The sequence below is a fragment of the Acinonyx jubatus genome, chromosome D1, assembly GCF_027475565.1.
Source record: "Acinonyx jubatus isolate Ajub_Pintada_27869175 chromosome D1, VMU_Ajub_asm_v1.0, whole genome shotgun sequence".
Taxonomy (NCBI): Eukaryota; Metazoa; Chordata; class Mammalia; order Carnivora; family Felidae; genus Acinonyx; species Acinonyx jubatus.
In genome coordinates, this window is record NC_069390.1 from 48322321 (window position 1) to 48341841 (window position 19521).

At 37.3% G+C, this 19521-nt stretch overlaps 1 protein-coding gene across 2 annotated transcripts in view; it reads right to left on the reverse strand.

The window, feature by feature from the left end:
• Positions 1 to 19521, reverse strand: part of SWAP70 (switching B cell complex subunit SWAP70) — a 76770-nt gene that overhangs the window by 31495 nt on the left and 25754 nt on the right. For both annotated transcript variants that reach the window (XM_027073173.2, XM_053203489.1), the window contains exon 3: positions 5753 to 5926. In XM_027073173.2, coding sequence (XP_026928974.1) covers positions 5753 to 5926 — 174 coding nt within the window. The remainder of the gene's footprint in view (positions 1 to 5752; positions 5927 to 19521) is intronic.

Consider the following 19521-nt stretch of genomic DNA (forward strand, 5'->3'; position numbering starts at 1 on the left):
GATCAATTTCAAGTCTACCATGAATATTTTACTGATGGTAAGAGCCCAAACATCACAGGTAAGAGACCCACTCCACCTCCAATTCCAAAGAAAACACAAATAAACTTAGAACACTAAGCGTAACTACAAAATGTTTTAAAAGACAACACTGGAGATTTTATTAGCATAATTCTTCCAAGCAACAGCTAGGTTTTTAAAATACCACCAGAGGGTACCTGGGTGGCCCAGTTGGTTAAGCATCCAACTTCGGCTCAGGTCACGATTTCACAGTTCATGAGTTCGAGGCCCGTGTAGGGCTTTGTGATGACAGCTCAGAGCCTGAAGCCTGCTTCAGATGCTGTGTCTCCCTCTCTCGGTCCCTCCCCCACTCACATTCTGTCGCTTTCTCTCTCAAAAATAAACATCAAAAACATTTTTTCGGGGCTTCTGGGTGGCTCAGTCTGTGAAGCGTCTGACTTCAGTTCAGGTCACGATCTCACAGCTCGTGGGTTCGAGCCCCACATCGGGCTCGTGCTGACAGCTCAGAGCCTGGAGCCTGCTTCAGATTCTGTGTCTCCCTCTCTCTGCCCCTCCCCTGCTCACACTCTGTCTCTCTCTGTCTCTCAAAAATAAAAAATAAATGTTAAAAAAAATTTTTTTTAATTTTTTTTAGGGTGCCTGGGTGCCTGGGTCAGTTGAGCGTCCAACTTCAGTTCAGGTCATGACCTCACAGTTTGTGAGTTCACGTCCCGCGTTGGGCTCTGCTGACAGCTCAGAACCTAGAGACTTCTTTGGATTCTGTGTCCCCCTCTCTCTCTGCCCCTCTCCTGCCATGATCTCTCTCTCTCTGTCTCTCAAAAATAAACATTAAAAAAAAATTTTTTTTTTACTTTTAAATACCATCAATACATCTTTTTCAACACCTATCAATATTCCACTCCTTCTATATGTCTCTGTATTAAGCTAGACAATTTTCATGGACAAGACTCCATAACACATTTTATTCTTCATAGCCCCCCCTTTTTTTTTAATGTTTATTTATTTTTGAGACAGAGAGAGAAACAGCATGAACGGGGGAGGGGCAGAGAGAGAGGGAGACACAGAATCGGAAGCAGGCTCCAGGCTCTGAGCCATCAGCCCAGAGCCCGACGCGGGGCTCGAACTCACGGACCACAAGATCGTAACCTGAGCTGAAGTCAGACACTTAACCGACTGAACCACCCAGGCGCCCCACTTCATATCCCCTTTAACATTGACACACTATCACATCATTATTGTTACTCAGCACTAAAAAACTGTTCCCACCACTACATAAAACTGTGTTCTACTTGATTTCCAATGATCACCTAATTGGTAAATCCAAGGGCAACTTCTCACGTATCACCCTCTAATTTTTCTGTAGCATCTAATGCTAGTAACTACTTTTCTGCTTCTTAGAACTTTTTCTTTCTATGGCACTCATGACTCAATACTCTCCCAGTTCTCCTCCTACCTTATAGACTATTCAATTCAGCTTCCTGTACCAAAACTACTTCCTCTTCCTGTTACAGAAACAGTCCCAAGGTTCCGTCCTAAGCCCTCATTTCTCCCACAGTGGTTTCTTCCTCCTTGATCTAACCTACTCCCATAGCTTCCCCATCTCTGTCTCCAGCCCTAACTTCTCACAAACTCTAGAAGTGTAATTCCAGTTGAATACAGGACAGCTCCACAAGTATGTCCCACTTAAAATACCAATGTACCCAACCCATCATCAGACACCGTATCTCCAACTTATTCATCATCCTGTCATTCACACATAGACACTATTTAGTGAGCACTCATCATGGGGCCAGACATTATGTTAAATGCTTCACATATATCAACTATTTTAGTCCTCACAAGAGTCCAATGAATGAAGTACCTGTCCCCATTTTACAGATGGGGAAACCCAAACAAAGAGATGAATTAATCTCTTCAAAGTCACATAGTTAAAATGTGGTACAGTCAGGATTTAAAGCAGGCAGTCTGATTTCAAAGATCATGCTTTAAACAACTACACTCTATTACCTCCTGATTGCCCAGGCCTGAAACCTGCCTATAGGCCTACACCAGGCACTATGAACTTTTAGTCCTGTCACCTCTAGGTCCTTCCCATCTGATCTTCTTTTCCATTCTCACTAACATCACTATACTTCAGTCCCCATATGCCACTTACCTTCTCTCAACTTCCCATTTCACATCTCTCCATATTTCATCTATTTATTTGACACTCTCTTGCTTAAAAATCATCAGTGGCTCAGGGTGCCTAGGTGACTCTGTCAGTTAAACATCTAACTCATGATTTAGGCTCAGGTCATGATCTCACCACGGTTGTAGGATCAAGCCCCATATCAGGCTCTGCGCTGACTGTAGAGCCCACTTGGGGTTCTCTCTCTCCCTCTCTCTCTGCCCTTGCCCCACTCTCTCTCTCTCTCTCTCTCTCTCTCTCTCTCTCAAAATAAATAAATAAATATTTTAAAAAATCATCAGTGGCTCACAGCTCCCCATTGCCTACAGGATAAAGTCAAAACTCCTTCTAGCCTCATCTACCACCATTTTTCTTCCTTCTAGCATATTCCAGTTAGACAGGGCATGTGTCATTCTTTTTGACTGCCTAGCTTCGAACCCCCTTCTTACATCTAGGCAATTCCCTACCTCCCAATACAGACAATAAAAATGCAAATGGACTCCTTTGCAACTTTCCAGGACTCCTTTGCAACTATCTCATGGTACCTGACATAGGCCATACCAATTACATGTGTTATCCTCTGACTATGAACTGAAAAGTGGGCACAGATAATTCTCTCTGGTAGCAAAAACAGTTGCAAGAAGATCAGAGTTCCTGGGCTGCACCAAATGTGCAGGGCCAGAGGTTTTCCATGGCACAAGTACAATACCCACCCCCTGGTGGCAGCAGCTTTTCCTTGTGGTTCCTCACTGGAGTGACCAGGATAGTTCCAGAATGATAGCATTCAAACCTGGTCTCAGTCATCATGACAATTCTGTGAGCTACCCAATATCCTTTTTAAAAATTCCTTTTTGGGGGTGCCTGGGTGGCTCAGTCAGTTAAGCAACTGACTTTGGCTTAGGTCGTGATCTCACGGTTTGTGAGTCCAAGCCCCTTACTGGGCTCTGTGCTTGACAGCTCAGAGCCTGGAGCATGCTTTGGATTCTGTGTCTCCCTCTCGCTCTGCCCCTGCCCCACTCACACTCTGTCTCTCTCTCTCAAAAATAAACATTTAAAAAATTTAAAAAAAAAAAAGAACATGCCCTTTGCTTTTATAATTTTGTTCACTCATATAATTTTGCCCACTGTTTCTTCCACCCAGAATTCTTCTCCATTAATCAAAATTCTTCCCATCTTTTAAGGCCCAGCACAAGTGCTAATTTCCCCATAAACTTAAGAGCTAATACTAAATGAGCACTTTCAGGGCCAGGCATTCTCCTCATCTGATCTTCACAAGAAGAGTAAGAGGTAGATACTAGCATTAGTCTTATTTTATAGTTGAGGAAACTGAAGCAAAAACAAATGAAGTATATTGCCCAAAGTCATAGAGCTAGTGAACAGTGATAGAGCTAGAAGTCAAATCCAGGAAATCTGACTCCAGACCCCTGCCCTTAACCAGGGAACAGCAAAAGTCAGTCCACAAGTCAACTCTAGCCCAGCAGCCAAATCTGGCTCATGGCATGTTTGTATACATCCATGATCTAAGAACATTTCCTGCACATTTAAGTAGTTGGGAGGAAAAAAAAAAATTTCATGATCCATGAACATCATACAAAATTCACATTTCAAAGTCCAGCACTAGTCCAACATAGTGTCTGTGGCTGCTTTCACGCCATAACAGCAGATTTAAGTAGCTGCAACAGAGACAGGATGGCCTAAAGGGCCACAAAGCCTCAAATATTTATTGTTTGGCCCTTTATGGAAAAAATTTAAGACCTTACTTTTAACTACTACATTGTCTGTTAAAAAGCTTTCCTTGATCCCTTACTTCCCCCAACCTAGAATGAATCTATCCCTTCTCTGTATTTGTATGCCCTTTGCATCTCTCTTGTAACAGGTAGTCTATTTTGCTTTAAATTACATTTGACTTATTTTTTTCCTTGAGCAGACTACAAACTCCTTGAAGGCAGGAAGTAATCTTTTGCACTTTGCATTACTCTTGGTGCCTTGCCTATTGTTGGCAGTCAATAAATGCTTGCTGGCTTTAAATAAAATTTTGTAGTGTGCACTTTTAAACAAATTTTCCTAACATGAATATGAATCACAGAAATCACAGACTAGACTCTGTATTGGCAGGATGGGTAACAATAGGCCTCAATCACTGCTGATAGCTATCTAAATTGGTACAACCTTTCCAAAGGGTAATTCTACCTGTTCATCAAATACGTTGAAAGTGTGTTTTGGGGGTGCCTGGGTGGTTCAGTTGGGTAAGCATCCAACTTTGGCTGTCATGATCGCGCAGTTCGTGAGTTCGAGTCTCACATCAGGCTCTGTGCTGACAGCTCAGAGCCTAGAGCCTGCTTCGGATTTTGTGTCTCCCTCTCTCAAAAATAGACATTAAAAAAAATTTTTTTTAAGTGTGTTTTTTAGGACTCAGAGTTCCACTGTTGGAAATCTGTTCTAAGGAAATAAACAGACTTACGTGCAAAAATGCAATAATAGTGGTCATAGGAGTTAACACATTTACTGAGTACCTATTACATACCAGATATTGAGCTAAGTCCTTTAAATGCAGAACCTCTATTTAGCCCTATTTTATTTTTTAAAGGTTTTTAATTTTTGTTTTGTTTTGTTTTTGAGAGAAAGCAGGGGATGGGCAGAGAGAGGGGGGGAAAGAATACCAAGCAGGCTCTGTGCTGTCAGCACAGAACCCCATGCAGGGCTCAATATCATGAATTGTGAGATCATGACCTGAGACAAAATCAAGAGTCAGACGCTTAACCAACCGAGCCACCCAGGTGTCCCAGCGCTATTTTATAGATAGGAAATTAAATCTCAAGAGGTTAAATAATTTGTCAAAAGTTAAGGAATGACAGGTTGTTGTTTTGTTTTTGTTTTTTTTTTTAGGGGAGAACTATAGCTAATTGTAATTCTTCATATTAGTCTTTTTATATTTATTACTGTAATAAGCATGTATTACATATATAATTTTTTAAGGCAGTAAGATAGCACAGAAATCTTACTCCTGTATTTTTTTTTTCCTTTGGAAGCTAGGGAAAATAAGTCAGAACAGAACAAGCAAAATATTCTTTTTCATTTACTTTGGAAAGAACAATAAAAAGTCACCATCCTGGACTTTGAAACAAGAACAGTATTTCCTCACATAAAAACAGCCTTGAGAACAACATTGTGGATCCTATGTGTTTCCCAGATAATATCACTCAGCCAATTTTGCCCTGCTTTCCTAAAATGCCATACTAGTTTGCCAATATGTAAGGAAACAAAAAATTATGTTGTGACTTGTACTGAATAAAAATTCTTTGGATATGAGGATGGATTCATTCATAACTATAGCAATTTGGAGAGGAAAAGTCCCACCCTATCTACAAATCTCCAGGGGTTATTACATGACCCCAAATCACTAAGTCTTGGACTTTCTTGGATTCAAGCTGTTTTGCCTCTGGTCCAAAAACACTAGTCCAAGATCTCCCTCTGTATCTACACAATTTGAATTAAAACAATACTTCCAAGCTAGATCTATTAAATGCTATGATGGCCATGTAAGAACTTCCCAGAGCCACACCTTACCTCTTCTGGCACAATAATTAATGGATACTTGTCCTCAGATAAAAAGTTGAAAATAACCCATACTTTAAATGCATCTTCTTCTGTAATGAGCAAGGGGCTCTTGGTGAGGTTTTTTTTGACACAGAGGGTCCAACACATCCTATTGAACTCAATCTTGTCAAAGTTGTCTTGGACCTAAAAAAGAATGAGTTAAAATTTCAATGAAAAATATCCAATGAAGGAGGAAAAATTCCAAAATAAGCAGAATATAAGCCAAGTAAAACAGATACAGGCTTTCATTCTAATCAATCCAATTAACTAATAATCCAATTAATGAATAGACATTTTCTATTTTTTTTTTTAACGTTTATTTATTTTTGAGACAGGGAGAGACACAGCATGAACAGGGGAGGGTCAGAGAGAGGGAGACACAGAATCTATCTGAAGCAGGCTCCAGGCTCTGAGCTGTCAGCACAGAGCCCGATGCGGGGCTAGAACTCACGGACTGCGAGATCATGACCTGAGCCGAAGTCAGCCGCTTAACCAACTGAGCCACCCAGGCGCCCTGACATTTTCTAATTTCATTTGCTTGTGTACCACACTTTCAAAGGCCCAATTAAGAATGTTATAGTTAGCCTGACACTAAAGCAATATCTATCTGCCCATATCACTCACTTGGCACATAAAATACTAGCTTGTTGAATAGTTATTTTTTCACATGTACACACTATCTTCTAAATAAAATTACCAACCCTGGTACAGAGGAGTGGAGAGTGTCAATTACTCAGTATGAGCCACATACTGATATCTCATCTTTACCCATATAGTCAAAGAAGATTTTTTTTTTTGGAAAAAACTTAAACTGAAATTCTAAAAAGACAGTCTGCCCTTCAGTCATTCAATCATGCAATCAACATTCCCTCAGGATCTACTATAAGCCAAGTACTATGTTACAAATTAAGGATATAAAGATGAAGAAGAACTTGGTCTCTGCTCACAAAATATTCACAGTTTATTAGGGAAAACAGATATGCAAATAGACAAATTCTAATATAACACCATGTGTAATTCAATAGTTTTTCACTCATTCAAAAGATAAAATTTAGATAGTAATTATGATCTGCCAGAGACAATGCAAAGATACTTAATGTAGTAGTAGCCCATGTCTCCAAGGAATGCCAAGACAATTACAATACAGTGTGATAAGTACTATAATAGAAATAAGCAGAGTGTTCTGTGGGAACACTGAGGAACTAACCCATCTTAAGAACTAGGGGAAGATTTGCAGAAAAAGTAACATGACAACAGAGTGGAATTCAAAGGATCATTAAAAGTCAGTTTATAGTCACTATGGAAAACCATATGCAGGATCCTCAAAAAATTAAAAATAGGACTGCCATACAATCCAGCAATTCCACTTCTGGAAATATAATAATATATATATTATAATATACATAATAATAATCCAATGGTAACAAAAACACTAACTCAGGTAAATATCTGTACTCCCATGTTCACAGCAACATTATTCTCAATAGCCCAGACATGGAAACAACCTAAGTATCCATTGATAGATGAATGGATAAAGAAATTGTAATACACACACACACACACACACACACACATATATATATAATGGAATATTATTTAGCCATAAAAAATAAGGAAATCCTACAATTTGCAACAACACGGATGGAACTTGAAGGCACTACGCTAAGTGAAATAAGTCAGAAAAAGACAAATATTGTATGATCTCACTTGTATGTGGAATCTAAAAAAAAAAAAAAACTCATAGAAAAAGAGATCAGACTTGTGGTTACCAGAAGCAGGTGGTGGGGGGAGGGAGAACTGGAATAAGGTGGTCTAAAGATACAAACTTCCAGTTATAAAATAAACAAGTAGAAAGGAGGTAATATACAACATAATGACTATAGCTAACACTGCTGTATGACATAGAAAAGTTGTTAAGGATATAATACATCCTAAGAGTTCTCACCATAAGGAGAAAATGTTTCCCCTTTATTTTTTTCTTCCTTCTTTTCTTTTTATTGTATGTGTATGAAATGATGGATGTTAGCTGAACCTATTATGGTAATTATTTCACAATATATGTAAATCAAACCATCCTGTGAGGCTTAAAGTTTTTCTGTGATGCAAGTTAATTATTTCTCAATAAAACTGGGGGAAAACAAAATGTAAACAGTTCAAGAATGGGGTAAGGAGAGTTCTAGGTAGAACAATGTGAGAAAGCCCAGAGGTGGAGACAACCATGGTCAGTTCAGAAGTATTGTAGAAGTTTAATGTGAATGGAGCACTTGGTGCTAAAGAGTGGTATGATTCAAGGCTATTTTGTAAGTGCAAATAACAGAAAACACCCTGGGTTCCTTTAAACATAAAAAGAATTCATCGAAAAAACAATGGGTAACCTCAAAGATCCATCACAAGGGATGGAAAATCTAGGCTCTGAAACTAAGTCATTACCGATGTAGGCTAGTCAGTCCAAATCACAGCTGAAACTATGCATGGTAAGAGTATAGTACAGACGTCACTGCCAATGTAACAAGAGGCCATCACTGCTGCCACTGACCCAGACTTTGATCCTCTGTGTCACTCATGAGTGTCTGAACTTTTCAATATCTGAGATGTGAGACAGGTCCTTCCCCCACCAAGGCACTGTGCAATTTCCTAAACATAAGAGTTCAGATACTGGGCAGACAAAAAATGATAAGTGACCCCTGCATGGAGCACAGCTAAAGATGAGGCGAGAGAGAGAAGTGAAGGCCAGATCATAAAGAGCCTTATAATCCATATTAAGGAGTTAGGATTTATCTGTACTGAAAGAATGGATAGGAGCACCATATACAGCCTGCATTTTAAAAGCCATATTCTGGGACAGTAAGTAAGATGTACTAAAGAAGGCAGAGTGGCTGGCAGGACAATATGTGCAAAGCATTTCTGTTTGGAGAGATAGAAATAAAGCGTTATGTGTACCATAAGGAAGAAGTCACTAGCTGACTACACGGAGAAATTTCTCTTGATCCCTGACTAGGACGTGTGGTTGGCATACCAGTTCCCCAGGAGTAGGACGATATCCTTTGTGCTCTGCCTGCAGTACCCTGTCTCAGTCTGACACCATTTCTCACACCACAATCATACACAATTGATCCCTTGAAGGGAAAGCAGTAGTTGCTGCTGCAGCATCTTTTTTTTTTCCTTTTTCTTTTTTAACACCATTTATGAGGACTTAGCATATGCTTGGCATTTTATATGCAGTTGCTTACTTAAACTTGATATTAGCCTTGTAAGGCTAAATAGTGCCCCTATTTTACGGATCAGGAAATAGAGGTGCAGAAATATTGAGTACTTTTACCAAGTTCACATGGCTTATAAATATTAGGAAACAGAAGTTCAGAAAAATTGAATACCAAGTTCATGTAGCTGGTAAATATCAAAACCAGCATTTAAATCAAGGTTCAAATGCTGTCTCTTTCCACTATGCTAAACTGCTTATAGAACTCAACAGATGGAGGACATCTATATAATGTAAGACACCTCTATAGGACTAGTTTCACAGGCCACCACCATCAACTCTATCCACCTGCACCCCTAAAAAACACTAAGGGGAAATGACATGTACACAAAAGCATATAGGCTTACCTGAGGAACAAGAAGTGATTCTATGTGGATTATGTGACGAATTATAGGATTCCTGAGGGGGAGTGCCTAGATTTATGGCTAGAAAAGCAAACATAGACCAAATCACAAACAGCTTCATAATTTTAAGAAACAGTCCATAAGAAACTCCCAATTGAAAGGTTTTAGAGCAGAGAATGAGTAGGTCATCTACTGCTCAGATTAGTACTTTGCAGAAAAGATGGTATTTGAAGCGGATCTTGAAGTATATTGAAGAGTATGAGGATAAGTAACACAAAAGACAGGAAAAGAAATGGCATGAGCAAAGGTATGGCAGAAACATCACACCAACCAAGTCTGGGAAACAGATACAGGATGAGGGAGACAAAAGCAAGACAGAAGGAAAGATAAAGTTTTCAATTATGAGCATCTTCAACCTGTCTAGTAAGACATTCAGATGGAGGTGTCCAAAGACAAAGAAGTGGAACTGTAGCGAATGAGGAGAGACAGACTTGTCAGTCAACTGCCTGCTGATGATGACTGAAGCCATGATGGTCAAATGAGATCACTGACAGAAAACATAAATCAAGAAAAGAGAGGGGGTCAAAAAACAGAACATCAGGGGATACAGACATTACAAAACTAGAGGAGGAAGAGGAATTATGATGACCGAAAGAACAAAGTGGCAGGAGAACCACAAAGATATGAAAATTGAGTGAGGAAACAGTTAAGGAAGTTTGATCAATAGTGTCATGCTACAGAGATTAAAAAGGAGTTAAGAACAGACCACTGGTTTTCTAATTTAGGGGTTACTAGTTACCTTCAAGAGAGCCAAGAAGTTTGGGTAAAAATCAGATTGCAATGGCATTAGAAACCAAACAAATTTTCCATAAATTTTCCCAGGAAATAAGTAGTGGCTTTTTTTTTTTTAATCAAATTCACTGTATATTACTTAATTTTAATAAGTTGTCTGTTGGCTTACTCCTTCTCTAAAATATACTGGCACTATTCTTTAGTTTAATCATGCTCAATGGTAAAAGCATACTAAATGATGGCATTTGCATCTTTTTTAAAAAGTACAAAATGAGATCATGTATGAAAAGCTCACAGCTAACATCATACTCAACAGTGAAAAACAGTTTTTCCTCTAAGATCAGAACAAGGCAAGGATGCCCACTCTCACCACTTCAATTCAACACAATACTGGAAGTCTTAGCCAGAGCAATTAGACAAAAAAAGGAAAAAAGAAATATAAAGCATCCAAATTAGAACGGAAAAAGTAAAATTATCTGCCAATAACATGCTCTTTCTTTTATGCAGAAAGCTCTAAAGATTCCACAAAGAAAACCTTTTAGAACTAATAAATTTGGCAAAGTTGCAGAACACTCAGAAATCAGTTGGCAAAGTTGCAGGATTCTCAAAAATCAGTTGTGTTTCAATACACTAACAATAAACAATCTAAAAAAGAAAATTTTAAAATCCCATTTAGTAGAGCATCAAAAAGAATTAAATACTTAGGAATAAACTTAACCAAGAAGGCAAAAGACTTGTACATTGCAAACTATAAAATGTTACTGAAAAAAATTAAAAATGATATAAATAAATGGAAAGACCTCCAGTGTTGATGGGCTGGAAGACTTAATATTGTTAAAACGTCCATACTACCCAAAGCAATGTACAGATTCGGTTCAATCCCCATCAAAATCCCTGTGGCATTTTTTTTTTTTTTTTTTTGCAGGAACAGAAAACATCATCCTGAAATTCATATGGAATCTCAAAGGACCATGAATAGCCAAAATAATCTTAAGAAGAACAAAACTGGAGGCTTTATACTTCCTAATTTCAAAACATATTACAAAGCTACAGTAATCGAAACAGTATGTATGGTACTTAGCATAAAGAGAGACATATAGACCAACAAAACAGAGAGCCCAGAAATAAACCCTTATATATGTGGCCAAATGATCTTTAACAAGGATGCCAAGACTACACATTGAGGAAAAGATAGTCTCTTCAACAAATGGTGCTAGGAAAACTGAATATCCATACGCAGAAGAAAATGGACCCTTACCTTACACCATATATAAAAATTAATGCAAAAGGGAGTAAAAATCTAAATGTAAGACCTAAAACTATAAAACTAGAAGAAAACTAGGGGAAGATCTTCATGACATTGGAATACACAATGTTCTCTTAGATAGGACATTAAAAGCCACAGGCAACAAAGCAAAAATAGAGAATCAACTACATCAAACTTAAAAACTTCTGCATACAATGACAACAATCAACAGAGTTGTACGATGGTGAACCAGTCCTTGCTACCCCAGAAGTTACACTCTAAGAGGCATATCAGGTATCAAAAAATAGAGCAACAAAACAACCATCTATATGATGAAAATGTGCTAAATGCTACAATGGGAAACCACATTACAGAGCAGCAGGTTAGCTCTGGGAAGGGCAGGGTGCAACCTGGAGAACCCTCCCTGAGGAAGTGACGATCAAGCTGAGACCTAAAAGATGAACAGGAGTTAGATGCATGTTTTGGGTAGAGGAAGCCTTACAGAAGAGGAGGCAACATGTCTGAAGGCTCTGTGGCAGGAACAGTCTTGGTAATATGAGGAACAGAGAGAAGGCCAACACAACTGCAGAGAAGGGGACAATAAGGGGAGAGGAAGAAAAGGAGGGCAGAGAGGTTGGCAGAGGCCAAATCAAACATGGCCCTGTACACCATGATAAGGATGTTGCACTTTACCTAAAAACAACAGCAAACTATTGAAGGGTATAGGTTCAATATCAAGTGCTTGCTAAATTAAAATAGATCTATAAATTGAGAACATCACAAGGTCTGTTCTACCTACAAAAGATCTAGGAATCTATGATTCCATACTCTACCCCATCTAAGATTGCAAACTGTGCTCCAAAATCCCAGTTTATATCATACATAATAAATTGTCTCACATCTTTTGGAAAACTAATAATGGCTGCCAATGGTTTCAGGGTGTCCAAATGGAAGATAATATCTTAGAAAGAAATATGTAGAGTTGTTCTTATTTTCAACATATATATTTCTTTTCACTAAAATCCATACAAGATAGCAATACTATTTATAGATTTCAATTCTGACTCAAAGTTCTGAAAGTATTTACAAAACTAAAATCACGTGTTCTCTAAACTAGAATTTTCATCCAAACCAGCTAAAGACTAAAGTTCCTATGGCAGAGAGTCAGTTCTCAGAAGACAGGGAAATTGGCCAATTTGATGCTTTAGACATTGGTTGGAGAATATGTTTTCTCAGAAAGCATTCATACTCTTCAATCAATAATTCGACTTCAAATAATCTACCCCAAAAAGGGAATCAGAGTCAGATAAAGATTTACATAGGATAGTCACTATTATTTATAAAAGTGGAAAAAAATAAAAATAAAATATAAGCCCACCAAAAAGGGAATCGTTATAAAGTCATGGTACAAAACGATTATATAGTCACTTAGTAGCTGGGTAACCTTAGACAAGCATTTTAACCCAAAGCCCAGTCTCTTCTTTAAAATGGTATTAATGATGGTACTTAACCCATGGAGTTAATATAAAGAATTAATTAGAACATTTGTTTAAAATATTTAGCATAGTTTCTGATACATAGTAAACTCTAAATAAATGTTACCACTTTATCTTTATATTCAGGTTTTAAAAAAATTTAATGGCATGGAAAAGGCAATATTTATGTCTTCAATATGATCCAAATTTGAAAAACAATATATACAAAGACAGCTAAAAAAACAGACTTAAAGCAAACAGATCAAAATGATAACAGTGACTGCCTTTACATGGTAAGGTTATGGGTGATATATGTTTTCTTAATAAATTCCTCTTTTTTCTTAATTTCTAACAATAACTGTTTCCTTTACAATTAAAGAAACTGCTTTTATTATAATATTTCACGTTAATCATCAGGAAGATTCAAATCAAAACACAGTAAGATACCATACTTCATACTTACTAGGATGGCTAAAATCAAAATGATAGAAAATAACAAGCACTGTGAGGATATGAAGAAATTGGAACCCTCATACATTGCTGGTAGGAAAGTAAAATGTGCATCTGCTTTGGAAAACAGTTTTACAGATCCCCAAAACGATAAACACAGAGTTGCTGGAGGGCCTGGCTGACTCAGTTGGTGGAGCATGCAACTCTTGATCTCAGGGTTATGAGTTCAAGCCCCACAAGGGGCATTAAGCTTACTTAAATAAATAAAATAAACATAGAGTTGCCATATGACCCAAGAATTCCATTCCTAGGTAGTATACTCTTGGGTTAAATACCATCATCATCCATTTTAAAGAGAATTGAAAATGTATATCCACACAAAAACCTGAACATGAACACTCCCAGCAAATTTACGATAACCAAAAAGTGAAAACAACACAAAGATCCATAACCGAATAAACGTGCAAACAAAAGGTAGTATAATTATAATGAAATATTCAGCCATCAAAAGAATGAAGTGCCATCACATGCTACAATGTAGATGAATTTGAAGACATTATGCCAAATGAAAGAAGGCAGACACTAAAGGCCTCATATTATACGAATCCAGAATAGGTAAATCCATAGAGACAGAAAGTAGATTAGTGGTTTCCTAGGAGTGTGGGGAAGGAGAGAGTGAGTGCTAGTGGGTACAGTTTTCTTGAAGGAAGGTGGGGGAAATATTGTAAAATTGGCTGTGATGATGGCTGCACAAAAAATGTGACTATACCAAGAACCACTGAATTGCACACTTTAAATACTTAAATTGCATGGCATGCGAATACTCAATAAGACTGGTTATTTGAAAAAAAATTATTTAAATTATATCACTCTTAGACTTGTATTGCTGGCCACAGTACTCAAGGGCATAAAGTCATCCATAGTTTTTATCATTTAACCTCTTTATTCACTCAGAAGTTTTTAGTGCTGTATAACTTCACTAATATGATGAAAATGTAGAGTCCAACTTGGCCATTGTGCCAAAATAATACTATATAACTTTCAAGCAACAATGAAAGAAGAAATAACATGGCTAAAGGACAGTAAGAAGAATTGCTCAAAAACATAGTCTTGGGTTTTTAAGAGCAATACGACTTCCTATTAAATGATAGTTGTTAGGCACACATTTGAAGACATTTTGATTGCTGAAGGTATATTCATTCAAGTAACAGAAAACTGAAACCTCATTTTATGGAAGAACTGTAACTGACATGAACAGCAAGCATCTGATGTCAGCTTAGGAAAACAATGCAGAGGCTACTAACCTCTAGAGAAGGGACATTGTATTGAACTGAAAGGTTTCTGTTTTTCTTTTATATGTACGTATGTTTCCCAAAAGCCAAAGGCCAAAAAAGAAAAGGATTATGGTAGAAAAGCAGCAGATTCCCCAATAAGGACTTGGTATCTTCTCAAAGGATTACTGGTTTAAATCATAATAGTGCAGATCAACCTTTAATATGCGGAATCAGGGAAAAGAATTGACAATGATTGAACCCAAAAGCCTAACAGGCTATTAAATCTCATGCAAGAATTAGGTTGCCACATAAATATGCTAAAGCAAACTAGCTTTTGATGTAGTCTATTGGGGATCAGTAGTAAAAAGGTAACAGTATACTGCTTTCTTCAATTATTCACTGTCAGATAATCCAGGTATAATGTCTCTTTGCAAAAAGAAAGAGGAGAAAGTTCACAAAAACACTCTTCCTAGATGTTTATAGAATTCCATTCTTTACTAAAGGAGGAATTTAACAAACAAGCAAAAAAATTAAAAAGCCAACACTCAGGGAAGGCAAAATATCTGATACAAGAACATAAGCATATTAATCATTTGATGTCTCAGAAAAGCTGAAAATCAATTCTATCAATGTGAAGAACAGGAATGATAATCTCTGAAGAAGTAAATACAGAAATCAAATGGAAAAATTACTTTTTAGAAAGTGAATTTCAACATAATTTATCTCTTGGTCCCAACCCCTTCAGAATAATTCTAGGCAAAGGCAGAAAACCTCTAAGACAACCTGGGGGAAAACTGAGAAGAATGAACACTAAAGAACACCAGATACTAATCACAAGAAAAGAATCATCTTAAAAACACTTAAGGGAGCACCTGGCTGCCTCCGTCGGTAGAACATGCAACTCTTCATCTCAGAGTTGTGAGTTCAAGTCCCATGTTGGGTGTAGAGATTACTTAAAAAATAAAATAAAATTGGGGTGCCTGGGTGGCTCAGTTAAGAGAAATTAAATGGCTCAGGTCTAAAATCTATCTAACCCCTGGGGCTCCTGGGTGGTTCAGTCAGTTAAGCATCTGACTCTTGATCTCTGTCAGGTCATGATTTCACAGTTCATGTGTTCGAGCCCCCCACTGGGATCTGCGAGAATGGTGCGGAGCCTGCTGGGGATTCTGTCTCTCCATCTCTCTGTTCCTCCCCCACTTTTGCTAAGACTCTCTTTCTCTCAAAATAAATAAATAAACTTTAAAAAAAATCTAACCCTTATCAGTTAGGCAACATTATGCTCTGTTTCCTCCTGAGCTAATTGGAAATAAGTCCAATTATGCATTGCAGGATTAACATGAGGATCAAATGAGATAGTATACATGTGTGTGTCATACACATATGTATATGACACAGACACATATATCACATCTTGCAAATGTTTGATCATTACTTTATATCTTCTTTGCATAACTGATGACCATCTCTACATTTTATGTTAACATTCTCCAGTTACTATTGGCATTTTTTCAACAAACTTTCAAAACAAGGCAATAATCTTTGCTCAATTTAAACCCACACCATGGAAACCCTGGCTGCTTTACTTGGACTGAAGGTCTGCCAAAATTCCACTCCAGGTGGCTAAGCAATAATAAACAAGAACTTACTGTTTCATCACATCCTCACTCATTTTGTGAATAAGTTTTTCTCCAAATCTAGTGGCTAATTTTGAACTTTTAAAATACTGCTATATTTTCTCCCCCAGTTAAAAAACTTTAAAAAACCTAAATATGGGTGCCTGGGTGGCTCAGTTGGTTAAGCATCTGACTCTTAATTTCAGCTCAGGTCATGATCTCATGGTCCTGAGATCAAGATTAGGATTCTCACTCTCCCTCCCCATCTGCCCCTCCCCTGCTCCTGCTAGCTCAAAAATAAGTCAATAAAATACCTAAATACCAAAACAAAAAACATTTTAAAACTTAAAATTCAAGATATTTAAAGAAAGTTACACCAACGAGAAAAAAATGCAGTATTAAGAGTACAGCACTTCAAGATATGAAACCATGTTTCTCTATCCATTTGCCCACCCCACACAAATTCTAGCACTGAAAAGGCAATTTTCAGATTTCTGAGAATGTCCCAATGTTCTATTTATTTTTATTTTATTTTTTCATTTTAGAGAGCACGCACAAGCAGAGATCATGACCTGAGCCGAAATCAAGAGTTGGACACTCAACTGACTTAGCCACCCAGGCGCCCCTGTTCTATATTTTAATAACGGACATAATTTTTAAGATTAAACACATGCACACAGCAGGTCATCAAACATTTGCAGAATTTAAGACATATTTACTGGGGCACCTGGGTGGCTCAGCTGAGCATCCAACTTGATTGAGTTCAGGTCATGATCTCCATCTTGCAGTTGGTGAATTTGAGCCCCACATCAGGCTTGCTGCTGTCAGCCTGTCAGCACAAAGCCTGCTTCTGATTCTCTGTCCTCCTCTCTCCCCCTCTCCTGCTTGCACTCTCTCAAAAATAAATAAACATTTTTTAAAAAGACATATTTACTTATAATACAACTACAGACCATAAATGAGCCACCTGATCAATGAATAGAACAGCAAGCAGCCAGGAAAAAACTTCAGAAAATAGTACAGCATCATACTATGAAGTTTTAATCAGTTTCTGTACAATTTGATTAAAGGATTTTTTTATTGAGATATAATTCACATACCATAAAATTTGTACTTTAAGGTATGCAATTTGGTAGTTTTTAATATATTCACAAAGGTTTGCAACCATCATCACTACCTAACTCTGGAACATTTTCATCATCCCAAAAAGAAACCCCAAGCCCATTAATAGTTACTCTCCATTCCCACCTCCCATCAGCCTCTGTCAACCACTAATCTACATTGTATCTCCATGTGTTTGCCTGTGTTGGACACATGATATAAATGGAATCACATAATTTGTAGCTTTTGTGAGTTTGATTAAATCTTATATTTCATTATGCTGTGTTTCTCTCTTTTTTTTCCTAATTACTAGGCATGATCAAAGCAATGTTACCATCTTTTCAGGAGAAATACTTTAAAAACGTAACACAGATACACATAAAACAAAGAGCAGAAAATTGTATTGTGAGGCTGATATGGAATAACAGATACAGGCACAATGAACACTACATAAATGAACACACTGTAATCTTGACAACCTTTGCTATAAAATTTCTGAAAAACATGTAATTTTAAAAAGAATCCTCACCAACATTTTAGCATTTTCCAAACTACTAATTCAACTTACTACCATAAATTTTAATTACTGCACTTTACTATTATGAAAAAACACTAAACTATAAAAAATGTATACAGCAATAAAAATCCAAAGAAGTCATAGAAACAAATATGCAAATAGTTGTGATATTTAGGTGATAGGAAAATACAGTTTTTAAATGTTTTTAAGTTTGTTGTTTAAGTAATCTCTATACCCAATGTGGGGCTCTAACCCCTGACCCCAAGATCAAGAGTCACATATTCCTCTCAGTCAGCCAGGCACCCCTAAACATACTTTATTTTTAGTTTAAACGTATTATCATTGTCACTTTTTGAAAGGCATTTTTAAGGGCACCTGGGTGGCTCAGTGAGCTAAGCATTCGACTTTGGGTCAGGTCATGATTTAACAGTTCATGAGATCGAGCCCCATGTCAGGCTCTGTGCTAACAGCTCAGAGCCTGGAGCCTGCTTCAGATTCTGTATCTCTCTCTGCCCCTCCTCCACTCATGCTGTCTCTCACTCTCGCTCTCTGTCTCCAAAATAAATAAACATTTAAAAAAAGGCATTTTTAAAATACATCCAAAACTTTTCAGGCTCGATGTTATAAATAGGCAAAAGCAGGAATTTCTCAACTGTTCATGTGAATATATGACTACTTCCATATCTAAACTAAATATATACAATATGGAAAGATGACACTAATACACTGTTCAATTATAAAAAATAATTTGAAGAACTATATGTATAGCATCTTAGCCATATGGAAACAAAACACTATCGCTTATATAGGTGTGTGTTTGCATGTATATATTTAAAAGATATTCACCAAACTGTTAACAGTGGTTACTCCTGGAGAATGAGTCTAAAAAGAGTAAAGGGACATTCACTTTTTATTTCACATATTTTTGTATTAACTGCCTATTTAATAATAAGAACATGCTACCTTTCATAATTTTTTAATCACTAATATTTTTAATTACTTGAAGGTGCCAACAGTTTAGAGTATTTTCTTCTAAATAGAAATCAAAGTACATTAATTCAACACCTTATGCCAATTTTCTTTTTTGAGAGAGAGAGAGTAAAGAGGGGCAGAGGGAGAGGGAGAGAGTGAGAATCTTAAGCAGGCTCCATGCCCACTCAGCACAAGTCCGACATCTCGATCTCACAATCAGGTCTCGATCTCACGATTGGGTCTAAATCTCACGACCGTGGCATCATAACCTGAGCCAATATCAAGAGTCAGACATTTAATTGACTGAGCAGCCCAGGCACCCCTTTTTGTGTCAGTTTTTAATTACCCAAACAGAGAAAAATTGAACATGGCAGCAAATGCCAAAAGGTTATATTTGGCTTCCAAATATATAATAGGTTTTTGTAGATCTTCACTCATAATATACCCCACAAGAAGCATCTGAGTGGTACCCTGAAAAGTCTATGATGAAAACTTGGCTGTACAATAGCTATTTAGTAAAGATAATTAACATTACCTTTAGTATTCACAGTTTACCCTAACATACCCATTCTTTAACAATCATTGCCAACACATGTGGAACCAGAAGTTAACAGCACTCTGAGAGAAGACAGTTACACAGACTAATAGAAAATACAGGTAGCTCTTAATTTCAAAACAATGAACCAAGCTGGAAAA